The sequence below is a fragment of the Amblyomma americanum genome, chromosome 5, assembly GCF_052857255.1.
Source record: "Amblyomma americanum isolate KBUSLIRL-KWMA chromosome 5, ASM5285725v1, whole genome shotgun sequence".
In the NCBI taxonomy this organism is placed as follows: Eukaryota; Metazoa; Arthropoda; class Arachnida; order Ixodida; family Ixodidae; genus Amblyomma; species Amblyomma americanum.
Window position 1 is genome coordinate 152,999,426 of NC_135501.1, and position 22,446 is coordinate 153,021,871.

The 22,446-nt window shown below is 49.7% G+C and overlaps 1 protein-coding gene across 1 annotated transcript in view; it reads right to left on the reverse strand.

The window, feature by feature from the left end:
- Positions 1–11,235: 11,235 nt before the first annotated feature.
- LOC144134280 (neprilysin-1-like) overlaps positions 11,236–22,446 on the reverse strand; it is a 29,313-nt gene continuing 18,102 nt past the window's right edge. The window contains exons 6-8 of the mRNA XM_077667229.1: positions 19,353–19,646; positions 12,247–12,468; positions 11,236–11,295 (exon numbers count right to left, since the gene is read on the reverse strand). Coding sequence (XP_077523355.1) covers positions 11,236–11,295; positions 12,247–12,468; positions 19,353–19,646 — 576 coding nt within the window. The remainder of the gene's footprint in view (positions 11,296–12,246; positions 12,469–19,352; positions 19,647–22,446) is intronic.

Genomic DNA, 22,446 nt, shown 5'->3' on the forward strand with positions numbered 1-22,446 from the left:
GCCAGCATCTGCACCGCGAGGCAGCTCGGTGAATAGTGCGAAGGTGCGACCTCAATTACTCAGCCACCGCGTCCAGGGTAAGTGGACGCCACGCGTGCGTCGCTTGTGTTTGCGTATAAAAGTCCAGAAACCGCCAATACAAAAAGGCAGGTTTTACCCGCCGCGGTGGCTCAGTGGTTAAGGCGCTCGTCCACTGAGCCGGAGTACCGGGTGCGAGCCTGATCGCGGCGGCCGCGTTTCTAAGGAGGAGGTAAAACTTTATTAAAGTTAAGGGGAGTTGGGCGAGCTTAAGGGCGGGGTCCTCATTCCAGGGCTCCACTGGCATGAGCTGCCCTACGGACCTGTTGTATGAGGGCCCGCAGGGTCCTCAGCGTCAGGAGCCTCCCACCGCTCAAAAAACGTGTTTTCCGTCTGTAGAGTGTTTGGTTTGGCCCCACAACCCCACGAAATATGAAAGAGTGAACAGCGGGCCTGGCACCAGGGAAAGGTGTCGGAGTATAATGTTGGGTGTATGAGATGTAGTCTATGGAGGTTTGGAAATGTGTTCGTCTATATCTGCTGCCAAGAGACCGCATCTGCGGTGTCTAATTTCCTATGAAGTGGAGGGAAATGTCCTTTGAATACGCTGAAACACGAGGCGTTCATTATGCCTCAAAGATAGAGGGGTAAAATAAATAATAATAATTAATTTTTGGGGAAAGGAAATGGCGCAGTATCTCTCATATATCGTTGGACACCTGAACCGCGCCGTATGGGAAGGGATAAGGGAGGGAGTGAAAGAAGAAAGGAAGAAATAGGTGCCGTAGTGGAGGGCTCCGGAACAAGTTCGTCCACCTGGGGATCTTTAACGTGCCCTGACATCGCACAGCACACGGGCTCCTTAGCGTTTTTCTTCCATAAAAACGCAGCCGCCGCGGTCGGGTTCGAACCCGGGAACTCCGGCTCAGTAGTCGAGCGCCCTAACCACTGAGCCACCGCGGCGGGTAGAGGAGTAAAAGCGGACACGGTCTGTGGCCCCGCTTGGTTGGTGCCTCGAGCTAGGGCACAAAAGGCGCCCGTGTGCTGTGCGATGTCAGTGCACGTTAAAGATCCCCACGTGGTCGAAATTATTCCGGAGACCTCCACTACGGCCACCTCTTTCTCCTTTCACTTTCTCCTTTATCTCTTTCCTTACGGCGCGGTTCGGGTGTCCACCGATATATGTGAGACAATTACTGCGCCATTTCCTTTCATAACAATAATAATAATTGGTTTTAGGGGGGAAAGGAAATGGCGCAGTATCTGTCTCATATATCGTTGGACACCTGAACCGCGCCGTAAGGAAAGGGTAAAGGAGGGAGTGAAAGAAGAAAAGAAAAAGAGGTGCCGTATTGGAGGGCTCCGGAATAATTTCGACCACCTGGGGATCTTTAACGTGCACTGACATCGCACAGCACACGGGCACCTTAGCGTTTTGCCTCCATCAAAATGCAGCCGCCGCGGTCGGGTTCGAACCCGGGAACTCCGGATCAAAAGCCGAGTGCCCTAACTACTGAGCCACCGCGGCATGTGCGGGCAAAATTCTTGTACAATGGCGGTGGTGCCTGATCCCAGGGAATAATATTATGCAATCCTAGACCGTCTAGGCCCACGCAGATCGCAGCCTGCACGCATCGGCCTCGCGCCGATGCAAGACGCTGCTTTTCCAGCATTTCTCAGGCCGAGACTGGCATTTTGATGCCCGAATTACGAAGAAAAAAAGAGAATAACTATTACCTCCACGTTTAATTGCTAGCTAATGCACCCGAACGTAAAAGCGAACATCAAAGTTTTGTAATCAGCGCTAAAGTTTCAGAAGTCGTCTTGTCGCCAATTAGCAACAATGAGTGTTTGGTTCATTTTTTGCTGTTCGTATAAGTTGCTTAATTGAAAGGTGAAATAGAAGGCATCAAATAAACCCGAAGGCCAAGTCACTGTAAACAATTTTTTATCCCCAACAATTGTTTCCTATATTCTCCTGAGCATTTGGAAGGAAATGAGCGACTAGGAATAGTTGAGCACTGGCTGGAAGTAGCACATTCGTTCCCTCTTTGCCTTCAAACAACTTGCTCACTCATACCCAACAATTCTGGAAAAAAGCATTTTTCAACAGGAAACCTTTCATGAAAGAATTTTTTCACATAATAGAAGATTTCACTATAATAACCAATATATCCTCAGATCCCCCGACAGCAGTCTTGTATTTCTTTATTAACGTTTTTACTGCCATCAAAAGCGTCTCCAATGGTTGTCTATGGCAAACTTGTTCGATGCGATAGATAAAACACTTCAAAAGAAAGATTTTGATACAAATCAGAAAAATGGACCATTACCTTCAATATTGCCGCGAAGCTTGCTTTTTGTCTGGAACCTGCTGCTCTCGCTCGCGGGGCGAACTTTTGGCTCAGTCAACCCCCGGCGCTGCTTCGCTTGGGGGATCTTCTTATCGCGGCAGGCACGCCGCATTATCAATTTTCTGGGACGCGAGACGCGACCAGAGTTATCTCGATTTTTCCTAGCCTCGCGCAAGTGTGCCTACTATGTTCTGGAACTTTCCTTGCCGCCTTTAAAATCGAGCACGGCTAAGAGCGGCGGACATTCTGTTAGTCGACGACCGCCGAGCACGTTCGCTGCTATCGCCGCCGCTGAGTTTTCAGAGCTGTTCTTAGTGGGCGTAAGCCAGCCTATTAAAGTATTCTCTTACGAGCTGCTCTGTGCCTTCCTCAAGACCGGACCCCAGTCGGTGCTACGTGACCCCGGCGGAGTTCCCGTCACCACCTCGCGACATCTGGTGGAGGTGCGGGGTACATGCACCCAACCCAACCTGGAAGATCCACCGTAGAGAACGAGAGCCAAGAAGATCCCGAGGTACGACACAGCCGCCGTCTTCAAGGCCTGCAAGCTCAGCACGGATTACTACCGGATCCTACCCGACCTACGAACAACGTTCGGGCCCAAGGAAATGCGACACCTGGAGAACCCGTGACAACCGTCCGCTGTGCTTCCACTGCGGTGAAGCCGGTCACGTCCTGCGTCACTGCCCGTTCCGACGCATCGGTCTTCGCGGATTCGCCGTTGACGCACCACGACCACGCTTCGGCCAACATCCACAAGAAATCGACGACTACCTGCGCCGCGACGAATACGTGTCGAGCCGATTTTCCCGCTCACCCTCGCCGCGAGCCTCGCGCTTCACGTCGCCCTGCCACAGCTACGCAGCGGCTGTGCGAGGAAGGTCCCCCAGCCCCCGTAGGGGAAACTGAAAACAGCAACCTTAGGAGGTGGGGTTGCTTCCCGGCAAAAAAACGAAGACCCTCCAACGACGAGAACTCACGGCGACGCCGCACCGACGACGACACGACGCAACTTAGAGACCCCCAGGCCACCGACATCGACAAGCCCCTGCAGCCGCAGTCGCAATCACCGACCAAGCCGTGACCCGACGCCGAAAGTTACGTGCAACGCAAGAGCAAGGACTTCCGATCTAGAGGTGACTGTCGACGGCCGAAACGTTACTGCTCTAATCGACACGGGAGCTGACTATTCCGTGCTGAGTGGTTCCTTCGCCGACCGAAGCTTTACCTCCGAAAACGACCCCAGATCAGTCAAAGGCCCTCAGTGTTCTCGATGAAGAACTAACCATCCCACCCCGGTCCAGCGTCATCGTCCCCGTCTGTGCAAGAAATTTCGAAGACGCAGAAGGCATCATCGAGGGAAACACGCAGTTGCTCTTAGACAGACGACTTGGCGTCGCAAGAGGCATCGCTCATTTGCGGCATGGAAAAGCCGAAGTACTGGTCACGAACTTCAGCGAAGAATACCGACACCTCAACAGAGGCACTACAATTGCGTTCTTGGACGAAGCAACTGATTTACTGGACGCCTTCATCATCTCCGATGAACCTGCAAATGACAGCCTAAAGCAAGACCATGCTCCCACGTTCGCCATCAACCCAGCATTACCCCGGGACCGACGAGAGAAAATCACCCTTCTTCTTCAAAGTTACAGCGAATGTTTCGCCTCGTTATCAAAGGTGCGACAAACGACGATAGCCAAACATCGAATTATAACCGACGAACACACCAGACCTCTCCGCCAAAGCCCTTACCGTGTGTCGCCGCGAGAACGACAGGCCATCCGGGACCAAGTAGAGGAAATGCTTCGCGACGACGTCATCCAACCTTCGAAGAGCCCATGGGCGGCACCGGTCGTTCTAGTGAGAAAGAAAGACGGTGCTCTTCGATTCTGCGTCGATTATCGGCGACTGAACAAGATTACGAAAAAAGACGTCTACCCCCTCCCGAGGATCGACGACACTCTGGACAGGCTCTGCTATGCCAAGTATTTCTCGTCGATGGATCTCAAGAGTGGATATTGGCAGATTGAAGTCGACGAAAGAGACCGGGAAAAGACTGCCTTCATCACACCGGACGGACTGTACGAGTTCAAAGTCATGCCATTTGGGCTTTGCTCCGCACCCGCAACTTTCCAAAGTGTAATGGACACAGTGTTGGCAGGCCTCAAATGGCAAACCTGTCTCGTCTATCTAGACGACGTTGTAGTCTTCGCAGCGAGCTTCGAGGAACACCTCCGGAGGCTGAAGGCAGTACTCGACGCAATCAAGTTATCCGGACTTACCCTGAAGCCTGAAAAGTGCCGGTTTGCCTACCACGAACTATTGTTTCTCGGCCACATCATCAGCAAGGACGGCGTGCGCCCCGACCCACAGAAGACAGCCGCCATTGCCAATTTCCCGCAGCCTCATGACAAGAAGGCGGTCCGCAGATTTCTGGGATTGTGTGCTTATTACAGACGCTTTGTGAGGAATTTTTCGCGCGTCGCGGAACCTCTGACCAAGCTCTCCAAGGCAGACGTACCATTCACATGGAATTCGGCACAAGCGGAAGCCTTCAACGACCTTCAGCGTCTCCTGCAGTCTCCACCGGTGCTAGGGCACTTTGACGAAAACGCCGAGACAGAAATCCATACCGACGCAAGCAGCTTTGGTCTAGGCGCCGTGCTCGTCCAGAAAAACGAAGGAGTCGAAAAAGTAATAGCATATGCAAGTCGTTCATTGTCGAAAGCAGAAGCGAACTATTCGACCACTGAAAAGGAGTGCCTTGCGATCGTCTGGGCTACATCGAAGTTCCGTCCCTACTTGTATGGACGCCCGTTCAAGGTTGTGAGCGACCACCATGCATTGTGCTGGCTGGCTAACTTGAAGGACCCCTCTGGCCGTCTCGCTCGATGGAGCTTGCGCCTCCAAGAATTCGACGTCACGGTGGTCTACAAGTCTGGGCGAAAGCACTCCGACGCTGACTGCCTGTCACGAGCCCCTGTCGACACGCCGCCAAAAGACGATGACGACGACGCTTTCCTTGGACTGCTAAGTTCCAGCGACTTCGCACGACAGCAGCAATCTGATCCTGACCTACAGCGCCTGTACGAGTATCTTGAGGGGAAGTCCCCTTCACCTCCTGCCCTCTTCAGGCGTGGACTATCGTCCTACTGTCTGCAACAGGGAATCGTCGTGAAGAAGAATTTCTCACCGAACAAGGCCGCCTACCTTCTCGTCGTCCCGAAGAGCCTTCGGGAGGAAATTCTGCAGGCTTCGCATGACGAACCAATGGCTGGCCACCTCTGGTTTACTCGCACCCTCCGCCGAATCCAAGAGAGATATTACTGGCCTCGTCTATCCTCCGACGTCGCGCACTACGTTAAGAGTTGTCGTGAATGCCAACGCCGGAGAACGCCACCGAAAAGACCAGCAGGGTTCCTGTAGCCGATTCGACCGCCATCAAGACCTTTCCAGGAGGTCGGTATGGACCTACTTGGCCCCTTCCCAACATCGACGGGCAACAAGTGGATTATTGTGGCGACCGATTATCTCACCAGGTACGCCGAAGCAAAGGCCCTCCCGAACGGCACAGCAGCAGAAGTCGCCAAATTCTTCGTCGAATCCATTCTTTTACGACACGGCGCCCCCGAAATACTGATAACAGACAGGGGGACAGCGTTCACGGCGGAGCTAACCCAGGCCATTCTGCAGCACAGCCATACAAGTCACCGGAGAACAACTGCGTACCATCCGCAGACAAACGGGCTTACAGAACGCCTCAACAAGACCATCGCCGATATGCTTTCTATGTACGTAGACGCAGAACACAAGACATGGGACGTCATTCTTCCCTATGTGGTGTTCGCCTACAACACCGCTGTGCAAGAGACCACCCAAATGACACCATTTAGTCTCGTCCACGGGAGGGAGGCCACGACCACACTCGACGCCATGCTGCCCGACGTTACCGACGAAAGTAACCTCGACGTCGCCGCCTACCTGCAGCGCGCAGAACAAGCTCGACGACTTGCCCGTGAGAGAATACAAGACCAGCAGCGCACCGACGCCCGACGCTACAATCTTCGAAGACGCGCAGTGCATTACAAGCCAGGCGATAGAGTTTGGGTTTGGACGCCGATTCGCCGCCGCGGACTGAGTGAAAAACTTCTGCGCCGCTATTTCGGCCCGTACAGGACTCTTCGCAGACTGGGTAATCTGGACTATGAACTCGTCCCTGACGGAGTTACAGCATCCCAGAGACGCCGCACACGCTCAGAAGTTGTCCCCGTCGCCCGTCTGAAGCCTTACTATTCGCGCTAATGACTCTTTGTGCTTACATTATGAGTATTTATTTTGTATGCTCTGTATCTTTATGTCCGTTATCCCTATTTTTAAGCATCGGGTCGATGCTTCTTTAAGGGGGGAGTAATGCCGCGAAGCTTGCTTTTGTCTGGAACCTGCTGCTCTCGCTCGCGGGGCGAACTTTTGGCTCAGTCACCCCCCGGCGCTGCTTCGCTTGGGGGATCTTCTTATCGCGGCAGGCACGCCGCATTATCAATTTTCTGGGACGCGAGACGCGACCAGAGTTATCTCGATTTTTCCTAGCCTCGCGCAAGTGCGCCTACTATGTTCTGGAACTTTCCTTGCCGCCTTTAAAATCGAGCACGGCTAAGAGCGGCGGGCATTCTGTTAGTCGACGACCGCCGAGCACGTTCGCTGCTATCGCCGCCGCTGAGTTTTCAGAGCTGTTCTTAGTGGGCGTAAGCCAGCCTATTAAAGTATTCTCTTACGAGCTGCTCTGTGCCTTCCTCAAGACCGGACCCCAGTCGGTGCTACGTGACCCCGGCGGAGTTCCCGTCCCCACCTCGTGACAATATCTTCATAACAGTGTCTTACAATTTTCCAATTTTTCAAAATTTTATGTCCTAAATGTTTGAGATGTTGTAGCCAAACATTTTTACTGGGTAGCAGTGGCTGCTAAGAACATATTTAAATGACACTTTGTAACCTAGATCAATGTAGTAATGAGTGCATGGCATGCAAACAGTATGTTGTAAATTCGTGACTATGGACAGTGAAATTCTGGGCGGACTAAGTGCAGCAGTGGCACAATGCATTGCGACCGGTGTGTACGTAGGCGGTACAGCTGCTTAGCAAGGTTGATGTCATAGCTGCTTCAGCTGTCGCCCCAAAGTAAGGTCACTACGCTAGCGGACAGGAAATTCTGCAGGTTTTACACCACGTCTATAACTCACTAGCAACCATCAAAGCGTAAAGATGCCGCCACAAAAAGAAAGCTCACGGCTCTCACAAAAAAAAAAATTGTAGTTACACCTCCTAACTCGGGCACCATCGACGAATTCGTACTGTTTGGGTATTTATTTACTCGTTCAATTCAAATCTACTCAACATTGGGATTTTTTTATAAACAAGCTTGATTAAGAACGAATGCTGTTGTTGCTTTTACAGCGAAGATGATGTCTCATGTACACTATACGAAGGAAGGTAACTCTTTAGGGGAGAGAAAAAATTTAAGCGATGATAAGACACTTGATGTGATAGTTCTGAAAAGTCGATTGGATTCACTCTCGATGATTATTTTGGTGCTTTTACGCTGTGGAGGCCTCCGGAATAATTTCGACCACCTGGGGATCTTTAACGTGCACTGACATCGCAAGGCGCCCGTGTGCTGTACGATATCAGTACACGTTAAAGATCCCCAAGTGATCGAAATTATTCCGGAGCCCTCCACTGCGACACCTCTATTTTTCCTTTCTTCTTTCACTCTCACCTTTATCTCATACCTTACGGCGCGGTTCAGGTGTCCAACGATATATGAGACAGATACTGCGCCATTTCTTTTCCACAAAAACCAATTACTATTATTATTATTATTACGCTAATGAATTAATTTACTCAAAGTCAAGGAAGCCCTCGAGATATAATTTATCTGGAGGTTGAAGATGGAAGGAAGTGATTCGAGGATGGTAGTGGGTGCACGGGCAGCTCTCATGTAATGAGTGAAGTGGGCAGGTGACTGGAGGGTGCCACTTCTGAGTGGCTGCCGGGCTTTCCACTGCATAACTTCATATAACTCAAGCTGACTGTAGGGCAAACCTGAGCCACAAGTAGAGAAATTTCGTGTGCGGTGATAGTGTTCATGAAGTGCATTCGGTTGTGGCTGAGTTCAGAATGACCATCGATCTCGGCCGTGCTCTATTAAAAGATCAGGGTGAAATATCCAGACAAGGTTACTAAGCAGTGCAGGACAATCCTGCACTTTCTACACGCTGTCATGCGCGGTTATGACTGGTCCGCCGGGGTCTGGTCATTTTTCTAGCATGAAAGAAAAAGGGATAACGCCGTCTTTCAGAGGCGAATAACAAAGAACATAGAAAACAAATCAAAGCAACGCCGCGATATTTTATTGCGAAGCAATACTACTTTAGGTCGCACTTCAGCCCGTTCCGTGGCGAGGCGGTGGTAGGCACCATTGACCTTTAGCGTGACCTCGCTGCGTGACGTCACACCACGTGACCTAGAGTAACGTCACACCAGCTGTGTAAAAACGGGGCCCCATCTCACGCCGTCGCGAGGCGAGGCGGTAGCCACCAACGGCGGCCTAACTCCCGCTCCTCTCACCAGGGGCGCTACGGTCGGTGTGACGTCACACAAGTTGTGTAAAAACGGGGCCCCATCTCACGCCGTCGCGAGGCGAAGCGGTAGCCACCAACGGCGGCCTAACTCCCGCTCCTCTCACCAGGGGCGCTACGGTCAGAGTGACGTCACACCAGCTGTATAAAACAGCTCCGCTCCTCTCGCCAAGGCAGTCATACAGCCAGATGTTACGATGGTGCCTACGAACAAGGCAGCTCGGCAGAATGCAAAGAGGAAGCATCAGCGAGCTACGGAGACGGAAGAAGAAAGACTTTCTAAGCGGCGTGCCCAGTATGCAGCTCGGCGACAACGTGCAACCTCCTCTGTGGAAACACCAGAAGCAAAGGAACAAATTATGAGTTTGCCCGACAGTGAGTCTCCTTCTAATAGTTCAGAACGCTGGAACGCGACTAAACGGCAGAGGCGTGTCCAAGAAACCGCGGAACAGCGGCAGCAGCGGCTCGAGAAGGAACGTGCGTTTCGAGAGAAGGAAAACGAAAAGCGAAGAAAACAGCGTGCAGAAGAAACACCCCAGCAGAGACAAGAGCGTTCGAAGAAAATTGCTTCGCAATCACCAGGCTTAACCAAGCTAAGCCACGGTCGTTTTTTTTAGTCACTACTTGTACGCAGGACTGCCTGAATCTGCTTAGGAATTGATTTCTGCCCCATCTACTATCCTTTAACGTTTTACATCGTGGTAATTATTTCTCTTGTGTGCCTCTCTATCACATTCCTTTCATTTCCGCCAACCACTATTACCTAGTTCCTTACGGCGCCCATTGACCGTCGTCACCCCACTAACGATGAATGCGAACACGAATCTCAGATGCTACCACACCATTCTTGAACATGCTACAACGTATATGCCTTGAAACCAGATAAAAATAATTTCTTATTCAGTCTGTCCTCCTTCCACGCGGCGGAGATTTTAGAACAGCTTTTCAAAACAGCGGAGCCTAGAGGAGGAAAATCACCGCTTCCACTAGTGTGGCACGCAATCTGAAACCCGGCAAATATGTCCATACCTGGTTTTCTCGAAGATCTAGGTACCAGTGATTCTCAGGATTATGCCTCCGCATCCAGCTTTAATTCACAGGCTTAGGGAAACCGAGGAACCAGCTAAGGATATCGATGACATCGCATTCGACAGTTTATTTGGGCCCATTTTGTTCGACACAGGAGTCTAAAGGGTATTGACGCTACACATGTCTGCTTTGTATGATTTCCGAATATTTATACGATGAGAAACTGCCTGCGCTGCGAAGTGTACACCCGACTGTTTCACCCAGCAGCGAGCCGAAAAAGACCGCTTTGTAGCAGAAAAACAATAGGAGCCAGAGGTTCGTTTTTCCAGAACTATCTGCAACCGGATAGAGAAACATTTTTTATGTACCAATTTTTTTGCAATTTTAGTTTCAGATAAAAGCATATCTTTGCAAGTATTGTTAAACGTTTATGCAAACCATTAATTCCGCAAATTAAGTTTCATAATAATATATAAAACACTTTATGAAAGCTGTTATTAATAAACTGTGTGTTTAACTGGCTTCAGTTGACGTATTGAGAGAAATTTTTAACTACAATGATATGCGCCAAAAACAAACAAATACCCCAAAAATACTAACATTTTTACCACGACAAAGAGAGTGCACAAAGATGATGTGGCACTTTTCGCGGCCGGGCCCTGCATTTTTCTTCTGTTTTAATCTTCACAAATCTACTCATCGTCGTTAATGAGGCGTATGGCAATGTGCAAGTTGCAGAAAAGGTCATGGAAGAAATTGACTGCGAATATACAATGTGGTTTGCGAAATTTGCATTAGCACTGTTAGTTGTACATTTCGCTTGAATGTATCGATGAAACACGTTTTACTGATTGGGTTGACTTTAAGAGAGAGAGAGAGCAATCTTTATTGCTCGGATTAGAAAGGTTGGTGTTGGAGTCGTCGGAAAAAGACTACCAGAAAAGAATTGAACAATTTCGTCTAGTTTTTCCATGTCACCCCACCCGTCCTACTATGCCCCTTGTCGTAGCTGTCCATACACGGACAGACAGCTTTTCAAGCCCATGATCTCTATCTAGTCCACCCTTCTCACCCACCGCATTCCTTTCTACTGAACCGGCGCATTTCTTTATCATCGTTTTGCAGGGCAACCGTTTGACCCTCTTTAGCAGGTATCCCGCCTATAGAACAGACTTCAATTCTCGCTCGCCATCCCATCACACATTCCACATCACAACCTCCTTCCCCACCGGAACTTCTTCCTCGGAGCGAACGAACTGTTTGACCCACCCAATGATTAACACATTACCCAGGCGAAGACAAGTCCTCTTCAAGTAATGCTGGGTAAGCAAACTGAGGCTCCCCCCTTATACCTTGTTGACATTGTTTTAACGCGACGCGCTATGGAGCTCGTGTCGCAGGAAAAGCCGGCGTGGGCATCGGTTCTCGGAGTCAGAGTCGTTGACCGTGAGCGTAAACCGTGACAGAAATTCCCCTTAGAAGCTACCTGGGAGGCAGGTGGGGCCACCTAGGTCATGAGACCTTGTGGTGTCATCACAACCTGCCCAGCGGATTGTGAGAAAACTGCCCGCCGTGGCAGGTGGCACTTAAAATAATTATTGGTGGCGAGAGGTTGCTCGGGATGAACACCCTCGGTCTCACAGGCATCACCGGTGGCAGCAATTGCCATCGCAGGGCAATGGCGCATCGCTTAACCGCTGCACCACTGCACCACGAGAGGAATGGCGACTCCCAAGGATCTAGAATGTAAAGTAGGGAATCGCCAAATTCGTATATATGGACATTAACCCTTTAACGCTATAGCATCGTACCCGTAAAGGCGAAGCTTAAGTGCCTACTGCGATATTTTTAACGGACATGTTCAGGGCACGTAAGCCAGACACCAGATGAATGAGGGTCCCTGAGAGTAACAGTGTGTATTTCAAGTAAAGGAAGACGTGCAAGGGGCAGAAGGAAATCCGGCGGCAAATGCAGCTAGGGCAACTTATGGGCATAATGTGATCTCTGCTAGCCCAGGATAGGGTTTATAAGAGGTCAGAGGAGGATTATTTGGTCCTGCCGCGCACGTAACTAAAAACTTAGCAAACAAATTATGATCCAGCCACGTGTATAGCGCGTGATCACTTGATTCTCATAGTAGCCAGTAAATTCAGCAGCTTTGCTTGTGTATATCCGCGGCTGATGTGTTCGAGGTAGAGAGCCCTCACCGACGGCAGCTCGGCTGACACGGAGTTTTGAAGGAACTCGAGCATTCGGCCCAGCTCGTTCCAGTCGTAGGTGGCATCTCTGAGCGTGCCGAAATAGGTGCGCCTCACGCTCCGTGCCATGGCCTCCACGTCCCGGCGCACGTCATCCGTGAAGTGACGCTCGACCACGTACGTGATGGAGGCCACGCCCATGTGCCTCTTCAGCAGCTGGAAGCAGTAGCCCTGCGATCGAGGCATCCCAGGCACGCCGTGCTTTGCTGCTAGAGTTATGCAAACCTCATAGGAGCACGAGACAGAAAAAAATACGTCAAGGATAGTTCACTTTGCGCCAGAGCCATCCTCCAACACACAAGTATTAGACAACTGCCGTTCTGAACTACATTATACCTCGACCATTTTACATTTGCATTTCTTTTACAGAAGCATTTTTAGAGAAGCGTTTTTACAGAACCCCCAAAGAAGAAAACTTACAAGCCTGTTCACTCTTCGCATCGGATACTATGCTGCCGGTCAGTTAAAATTTACTGTAGCCCTGGCTAGTCCAGATACATGATTATGCTTACATAGCCGTAGCCTTTGAATTCCTTTGATTTCTCAACTTGAGGGGCGCACAGCGTGTTACAGAAACAGAGTGACGCAATCTCGCGGCAGTGCCAATCTTTGCGGATTAGGCGCCATAGCATTCAGCAGAGGCCTAACAACCAGCTGGAAAGAATAAAGAAAGAAGTCTTGAGGAATAAATGTACCCTAGCCGCTGTACAAACTGCACACATACGAATAACATGGTGTGATAGGTCCATGGGAAGTCACGAAGGAAGGAAGTGGACGACAGAAAACAGCTAACAGCGCTCATAACCATCAAATTTGATGCAAACGAAGTTGAATATATTTGCTGTTTTCACGACATAGAGCGGGCGCCTCAATTCATCTAACATGGCGGCGTTACGGAGGACTTTTTCGAAGCCTTGCCCAAATAATAACGTACTTATTTTACAATTAGATCATAAAATTGCCCCTGTTCGGGGATAGAAGAAGCTTCGTATGAGATAAGCAATCTCGTATGTCTAGGGTGGGAAGTAATGAAAGAGAAAGGAAAGAATTCGAAGTCCGGCGTTCAAAAACGGACGGCGTGAAAGCGCAGCAGTAAACAGCCAATGCGCGCTTTAGAGAGAATTTAAAATCAGTTGCAGTGGTGATGAAAGCAAATGGAAAATCTACAAACGGAATTTTTCGCCCTTATTACCAGAGTGAAGCAAGACCCAGCAATTCAGATGCTGCTTGGACTGAAAACACGCTAGCAAAAATTGCAAGACCGCCTTTTATAAGTTGACTAAAAAGCCTGTGCCGTTCTGGTTTTTTTTGTGCTCGAAAACAGTGCTGACCATGCGCAGCTTTTGAAAATTTGTCTAGCTTAGGCAACGACCCGGAGAAACAATCGGCCCCAACCGCAGGCTGGGCGGAGCAGCTGCTTCGCGCTGACGCTGCCTACGCTCTTCAAACCATCTCTCACCTTCGGCATACACTCTATGCTGATGATGTCACGCTACGGACCACCCATGTCAGTGATGGAGACATAGAGAATACTCTGCAGTCGGCAGCTACCCTCAACCAAACACATGCGCGGAGTATTGGACTCTCATGCTCTCCAGAGAAGTCGGAGCTCCTCATGCTCCGCCCCACAACCCGAAACTGCCCCACAGCCCCGATAGCCGTGACATTGGAAAACCGGTACATACCCGAGGTACACACTCTTCGGGTATTGGGCCTCCACATCCAGGACAACGGGAAAAACTCTCTCACCATCCAGAAACTCAAGCAGACGGCGGTGTCGATATCCCACCTAATCCGCCGAGTTTCAGGACACCACCGGGGCATGAAGGAGCATGACCTATGTCGTCTCATCCATGCCTTCGTCCTCAGACGCTTTCTCTTCACGCTTTCCTACGTGAAACTCCAGGCCAGAGAAATCCCCACCCTGGATGCCATGATCCAAACAGCATTTGATACAGCACTACACCTACCCCTAAATACCTGAACCGAAAGCTCCTCCAACTAGGCCTGCACAACACGATAGGTGAGCTTATCGAGGCCCACCGACAGGCACAATACATACGTCTCGTGAGAAACACCACCGGCAGACACTTTCTACACACCCTCGGTATCAGGATACCAGCCACGGATCCCACCCAGCTCCAGGTCCCCAACCACATTCACCGCGAACTATTTGTTAAACCTCTACGCAAAAACATGCACCCCACCTACCACGCACCCCGCCGCAGAGCTCGCGCACGGGCGCTCCACAAACACTATGGCACGGAACCGGATGCCGTGTGGGTGGATGCCGCATGCACATGCGAGGACGCGGTTGTAGCCATCACGAACCCCTCCCTGCAACCGATTGCCTACCTTCACATATCCCCCGCTGCCACGTCGGAGGAGGCTGAAGAGGCCACCATTGCCCTAGCAATCACGCGCACGGGGGCCCGGTATATACTCTATCGGATTAAAACCGCCATACTAAATTTTGCTCGCGGGAGAGTTCACGTCCCTGCACATCGCATACTGAACTCCCTCGCCGCACACCCGCCCCGCGACATGGAGCTCATATGGGTACCTGCCCACTCCGGGAATCCCGGAAACGAGGCTGCCAATGCTTTAGCCCGAGGTTCTCTCAACCGGGCACCGGCGGCCTCCGATGTAGGGTTCTCATGGGAGCGCATGCATTCATTCAGTGAACTGACACACGCCTGCAAAGCAGAGTGTCGGCCCTACCGCAAACCCCATCCCTACCACGACAATTATCACCAGACACATTGCAGGCGGCTCCAAACACGCACATTAGCCTCCCGTTACATACGCTCGCGCTATCACCAAGTCCACACAAACCTCTCCAGTACTGAAAAATGGCATTTTTCTGGGCCAGTTGGTATGAATCCATGATTTGGGCCAGCATGAACTTTGGGACACAAACGAAGAGAGACACATGGAACACGGAACACACTGCTGACTAACAACTTTAATGAAAAGGCGCGGAACACGCGGAAATATATACAGTGGTAAAGGTGGAGAGAAGGATGGAGAGAAGGCAAAGGGCATGGCGAAAGAAGGCCGCACCAAAAGCAAATGTAACAACAATCCTTAGAACAAAAGACGAAACAGCCGTTACCGGGAAAGCGAAATCACTGAGCCCCCCACAATCTTAGGCCGCGTTGCAAAACTGTGCGCACGTGATGAGAACCAAAGCATGATCGAGAATCAGTTCTAAGAGTAGTCACAGGATAAGATCTAGGCCACAACAAAGACAGTGAAAGAGCAAAAGCCGCGTCATAAAAACAAAACACGAAACAACTGAAAGAATATATGAATGAAAAACCCGCAAGAATTCACGCCAAAACAAAGCTAGAAGTTTAACATGAAGATGGACATGAGGCTGCGAAATCATGAAAGCTCCTTCGCCTACAGGTGAGACGAGAGTTGAAAAAAACCAAAAAAAGCCAACACTAACACGGCTAAAACAGAGCTAAAAGCCTGAAGTTGAATTTAAACCAAAATGCCAACAGTGACACGACTAAAACAGGGCTAAAAACCTAAAACATGATGTGGGAGATAAAAAGCACAAACACGGTGCCGAACAGGACGGGCGTATAATTTGGCCGGTTCATGGGACAGGGCAAACATCATGAAGGAACGTTTTTTCTTTGGTTGAGAGTGCAATTGACCAGCTGCCCTTAATCTAGTGATCTGCTTAGAAAAGCTGGTTACCCCCAACAAATGCTGATCACGGTAAGCGAGGCGCTGCTCCACCGCTTGCCTCGCAAGGAATCTGCAACCACAGGTGAAGAAACGTGGACCAGCAAGAACATCGTTGTTGTACCCTACGTCCACGGCTTTACTCACAACCTCAAAAAGATCGCCGCAAAACAAGCTGTCAAGGTGGTTTGCTCTGCACCCAACAAAGCATACAAGATGTGCCGCCAAGTTAACAACGAAGAGCGAAGGATGAGGTGCGCAGTAGACCACCAGACAAGATACGCAGATTGCGACGAAGGTGTAATTTATCATTTCCCTGTCGCATGCGGTAAATGTTATATTGGACAGACAGGCAGGTGCGTCAATGAAAGAGCCAGAGAACACGCAAATTCATTAAGAGCAACTGCCACATCAGGTTTCCTGGCTCTTCATTGCCGCCAGCCTAAGCACCCATGCACGGCCAACCTCGACAACATCTCAATCCTTGGAAGAAAAAAAGATAGGCTGGCCAGGGAAATCATCGAAGCTGTAGCCATCCACAAGAAAGGGAAGGACTGCGTAAGCACCCCGTCAATTGCACTCTCAACCAAAGAAAAAACGTTCCTCCATGATGTTTGCCCTGTCCCATGAACCGGCCAAATTATACGCCCGTCCTGTTCGGCACCGTGTTTGTGCTTTTTATCCCCCACATCATGTTTTAGGTTTTTAGCCCTGCTTTAGTCGTGTCACTGTTGGCATTTTGGTTTAAATTCAACTTCAGGCTTTAAGCTCTGTTTTAGCCGTGTTAGTGTTGGCTTTTTTGGTTTTTTTCAACTCTTGTCTCACCTGTAGGCGAAGGAGCTTTCATGATTTCGCAGCCTCATGTCCATCTTCATGTTAAACTTCTAGCTTTGTTTTGGCGTGAATTCTTGCGGGTTTTTCATTCATATATTCTTTCAGTTGTTTCGTGTTTTGTTTTTATGACGCGGCTTTTGCTCTTTCACTGTCTTTGTTGTGGCCTAGATCTTATCCTGTGACTACTCTTAGAACTGATTCTCGATCATGCTTTGGTTCTCATCACGTGCGCACAGTTTTGCAACGCGGCCTAAGATTGTGGGGGGCTCAGTGATTTCGCTTTCCTGGTAACGGCTGTTTCGTCTTTTGTTCTAAGGATTGTTGTTACATTTGCTTTTGGTGCGGCCTTCTTTCGCCATGCCCTTTGCTTTCTCTCCATCCTTCTCTCCACCTTTACCACAGTATATATTTCCGCGTGTTCCGCGCCTTTTCATTAAAGTTGTTAGTCAGCAGTGTGTTCCGTGTTCCATGTGTCTCTCTTCGTTTGTGTCCCAAAGTTCATGCTGGCCCAAATCATGGTCTCTCCAGTACCCTCTGCCACCACCCCAAAGCCACTCTCGATCATATCCTTTTCCTTTGTCCGGCGGATCCTCCCCCGCGGGTCCTGGAGTACCTTACCACTTGGGAGGCTTGGGAGACCCAACTGCGCTCCGAGGACCCGGCCAAGCAAGCCATCGCCACAGGCCGGGCGACCAGCGTCATGAGCCTCCGGAACATGAACGTTTTGAGTGCAGTGGGGCCGCGCGTTGGCACATAGACCCGCGTGTCCTGAGCTCCCCTGTGTCTATTAAAGCTTTCACCACCACCACCTACGCTCTCGCTCCAGCGCGGCCCTCTTAGCACGAACCTCGTCCGAGACGGGCCTTCCGGAAGTTGAAGGTTCGCCGTCTACGCATTGCCGCCGGCGCCGCTCTTGCTGAGGTCTTCGTCTCTCGGATTCACTCGTTGTGGGTACACCACTGACCGGCTGCTTGCTCGGCGAGCACAACTGGGTCTAGTCGGGGGTGAGCATCGCGAGCATGCTGTTTTTTTCGTCCTTTATATTTTTTTACCCCGGCTGCCCGGAGAGGAATTCTTAGCTGAGCTCCTTCACACAAAGCATTTCACTTCCGAGGTGCAGCTGCTCGGGAGGAGAGAACAGAGTCTAGTGGGCGGTCCGCTTGACGTGGATGATGGACTTCACTGCTCCGATAGCGAGCGGCTATGTTACGGTTATCTTTCCTTTCAATCTCACACCGCAAATAGCAGCCATTCGCGTTATACACTCGTGACCGTCTGCAAAATTTTTACTATTCGCTTGTAGGAACATCAGTCATATCACCAGCTCATCGCCTCCCAGCCGAATGAGCCCCCTCTAAGCCGCCTACGCGCCTGCTGTAAAAATCGTCGCTCATCACAGGTAAAAATTTATTGTCTTCTCGGGCTTAGAATGATACGCCACCTGACACCGTGTGTTATAGCTATCACATGCATTTCAAGAATGATATTGAAGTTATCGTCCTATCGTGGTCAATCCCATCCCCCATGAAATGCGCCGTAGCTGGGGCTTTGAAAAATAAAACATTTGGGACCTTCTTATCTATATTCCCATAGAAAATTGGATAGCATATAGGGGCCAATGATTGGTCCACTGGTGGTCATGCAGTTTTGATGACGTCACGACCCTCTGAATAGACTTGAAAGATCGTGGGGAGTTCTGATACACCTACTTTCTCAGTGGTGCAGCTATTAACCGATGCGCGAACGACCCGGCAGGTGGCTGTTTGAAATACCGCCATGGTTGGGGCCTGTGAGACCGAGGTTGCTTTTCCCTAGCTTTCGTAAGGCGCATGCACACGCCACGCTCGGCAGGTCGCAATTGCATTGAATTTCGCAGCGGTGGGCAGTTTGCTCACAATCCACGGGCAACCTGTTACTTTCCACCGTGGGCAGGTCATGATAAAGTCACAAGAACCCGTGAACTCTGTCAACCAATCAAAAAATTTCCAAAATAAATTCAAATTTTGCAGTTATCTCTGATTGGCCAATTCGGGTAACGTGACTCTCAACACGTCATCAATGAAGTGACCAATTAGAGAATTTCGCTGTGGAGGAGCTGGAATTTGTCCCTGAGTCCCTGAGAAATAAAACAACTAGACTTACTTTCAATCCTTTTGAGTTACTGGCCACACACGGGCGTCTCAAAGATGAACCTTGTACGCAGTGTGCAAGGGAGAAGCAAGCTCCTAGCTTGCAGCTGTAAATTGTGCTGCTTAAACCCTTGCAACTGTGACACAATGGTTTGAAAACCCGTCTTGAATTCGGGAGGGTAAGGTTTTGATTCTAGTACCGCCGGGTGCCGAGCAGTTTCATGAAGAGTACAAGCGTTTCCATGGCTGCTGGCACTCGCCTTTTTGTAGGGCGAAATTCTTGGTTATGGGTCTTCGCCTCCCCTCGAGGAGAATATAATAGCTCTTCAGCCACAGAGCTGCTTGGCTAAGCAGACATTGCGTCATTAAAACTCGAATCGTCAGTATCGTCACCTTGTGTTCCTTGGCGAGGTCCTTGCGGCCTGGTATGAGGCCATGGAAGGCGAGGGCCAGGTCTCGATCGGTGAGTGGCGCTACATGTTTGACGACGTGCCATCCCAGTAAGAGCTCGACGTCGTGAGGGCGGTTCAGGACGTGCCCCATAATCCACCAGATGAGGGCGTGGTGGCTGGTGACCAGCGTCAGCTGGCTGTCCGGCCGGACACGACCCGGCATACTGTAGACCAGCTCCCGCTTTATTATGTCGTTTGCAACCGAAATGTTCAACTGGTCGTCGTTAGAGGAATTCTGCGAACCGTCGGATACGAGTAAAATACACAGAAACGGATATCAAGAGCGCACAACTTGAACAATGTTCTTTGTTAGCTCATGAGGCACTTCTCAGTATGTCGAATCGAAACTAAATTATTCCCCCAAACAGTACATGCAGGCTTTTATGCGCATTCATTTCCTCATTGTTGTTGGCTTACCTTCATGCCTGCTTTTATATATCACATGACCTATCACGTTTTACTTGTTGATCTTGATCTTCACTATGATTGATTGTTGTTTTGCATTCCGCCATCTACGAAGTCATCTTGGCTTTTATCGCCTAACATTCGCTCTTACTCTTTTTAACTGTTGCTTAGCATCTTACCACTAGATTGCTATAGCGCGTCTTTATTCTGTCACTTTTCGTCTATACTCCAGTCATTTGTTAAAATCTATGCTATTTTACATCTGCTTTATTTTTCCTGTTGTACAGTAATTGCTGCGTGGTGCAATTTCAGATGTCCCTGTTGTTTCACCTGGCCTCAAGTATTGTTACAAGGTTATTTTGGTAGCTTTATCTCCCCTGTGTTTATCTGTACATGTGCGAGTGACAAAGGTGGTCCCACGCCTGGGTTCCCGCCTTAAATATCCCGTGCTTTTGCTTTCTTGAGTAAACAGTTGGCAGTTCGCGCCCGTGGTGCGGTATTCGTTTCTCCACCTGTCCTCGTCCTTTTCTGCAGTTTGTAACTTTCCTCGACAATAAGAAGAACTCGAATTTTGTGTGGACGGGAACAGACATATACCGGCCACTACCTGAACTTCCACCCTTACCGCTTACCAAACCACAAACTTTCCGTCATCTGAACCCCTCTGTGAAGTGTGAAGACCACCCGCTCCAATGAAAGCCAGAGATGGAAGGAAAAAGCTGCCTAATTCGCCGAGCACCAGAAGAATGGCTGCGCCAGGCGGACACCGAAGTCAATTATTAATAACGAGAAGAAAAAGTTCGCGCCACCGTGACATATGAGGAAGTAAAACATTTGCATCTCCCACAGACCGGTGTCAACGCTCAGCCGCTTCCTACTGGGACCCAAAGATCGCGTCCCCAAAGAGAATCAGCAAGGTATGGTCTACCAAAATATTCAGGGGGCACTTTGTTGACCTAAAGTGCGGTGAGGCGAAAGCCTTTAGCGGGGTGTTGCTGCTTGTGCCGCTGAAGTGTGGTTAAGGTGTTAATTAAGTATACAATTGTTTGTGGATCTTTAATGCTGGAGACATTGGAGGGCGTTTGGGAGGCATCCATCAGATTCGACGCCTTTCCGCAAAGACTCTCAAGCGTCTTAGACAAGGATAACTACACATGCGTTGACAGCAAGTAGCGTAGTCGTTAACACGCTCGGTTGCGGAACAGAAGGATGGTGGTTCGAATCCAATCGTGCACAAAGATTTTTTTTTTCTTATCGAGGTGAAGAGCTTAACGGACGGACGGTATGACGTCACTTCTGTTGTCGTGACTTTCGGTTGGAGATTTAACAGACGGATAGGATCTCGACCGAGAGTATATATGGGCCATTAAAGGCTTTCGCCTTAATACCTCCTGCGCCGTATCTCGTGCGTCGTAGTCAAGCGAGACGAAGATTGTGGCCTTGAGTCTCCAAAAATACAGGCTGAATGGTGGGCCTAATGGTATGAAATGCTTAAAAGCATTTTTTTTTCAGCCAAAAATGACGTGTACCAACAAGAAAGCAGTTGTCCTGTGTTGTTCTCCCTTGCGACTACGTCGTTCATAACGCGACAGCGTTAAAGGCCCCATTACCGAGAAAATCCGCTATCGGCATTGCCGGTGTTGGGATCGATAAATAGGGTGGCGGAGGATGGTCCAGGCAGCCACCCCCAAGGAACCAACCTGGGTGGGCAGCCTAGTTGACGTGGCATTGTAGGGTCATCACAACCTACCGACCGGACTGTAAGTAATCTAACCACACTAACAAGTGGCAGTTAAATTAATGGTTGATCGCGAGAGCTTGCCTTGGAAGAGCAACTTGGGTCCCACAAGACCAATCGATGGTATCACCTGTCATCGAAGGACAGTGGCGAATTCATAAAGCGCTGCACCATCCCATACAAAAATGTCCTATGGCCGGCTATAGAATTTTGGCCTAAATAGCTATAGGCCTTTCCTATTTCTGTCTATAGCTGTCTATACAGGCTGATATATTTTTCTATAGAGAGCTTAACAGAATTGTATGGTTCCAAAGCTATAGCTTTAGTGGCATAGATTTTTCAATAGCTGTCAATAAGCACCTCTATGGGTGCTTATAGACGTTCATAAAAGGCCATAGACGGACATAGCTTTTTCCATAGACGCCCATAGGACTTTTCTGTATGGGATAGCGCAAGGAGTGTCATGAGGACTCTCAGGGACATATGAAAGCAAATTTGAGAATGACCGTTTCCTCACATATGGGCATGAATTTACTCAAAAGCTATTGCGGCATATCTTTAAGGCAGAGCTTAAATGTCCCATTCAATTTTCGGCTGCAAAAAATGCCTCTCCAAAAATACAAAAACGGCATTAGGAAAACGGACACCGAACGCAGTGCCCTCTATGAGCACGGTGAACATATCGACCGCAGAATCGCCTTCGAGCGAGCAAGTGTGTTTGGCGAGCAGCTTAATCCGGCTAAGAGGCTTCAAATCGAAGCGTGGAAAGTCCAGAACACAAAAGGAAACTCGACAAAATGTTCGAGGCCTCTGCCCTCCGCCTACGGGAATGGCATCCGTAAGATGAAGCCGAAGTAGCGATACGAGCTGACTGCTCCATGCTTTCCAGTTA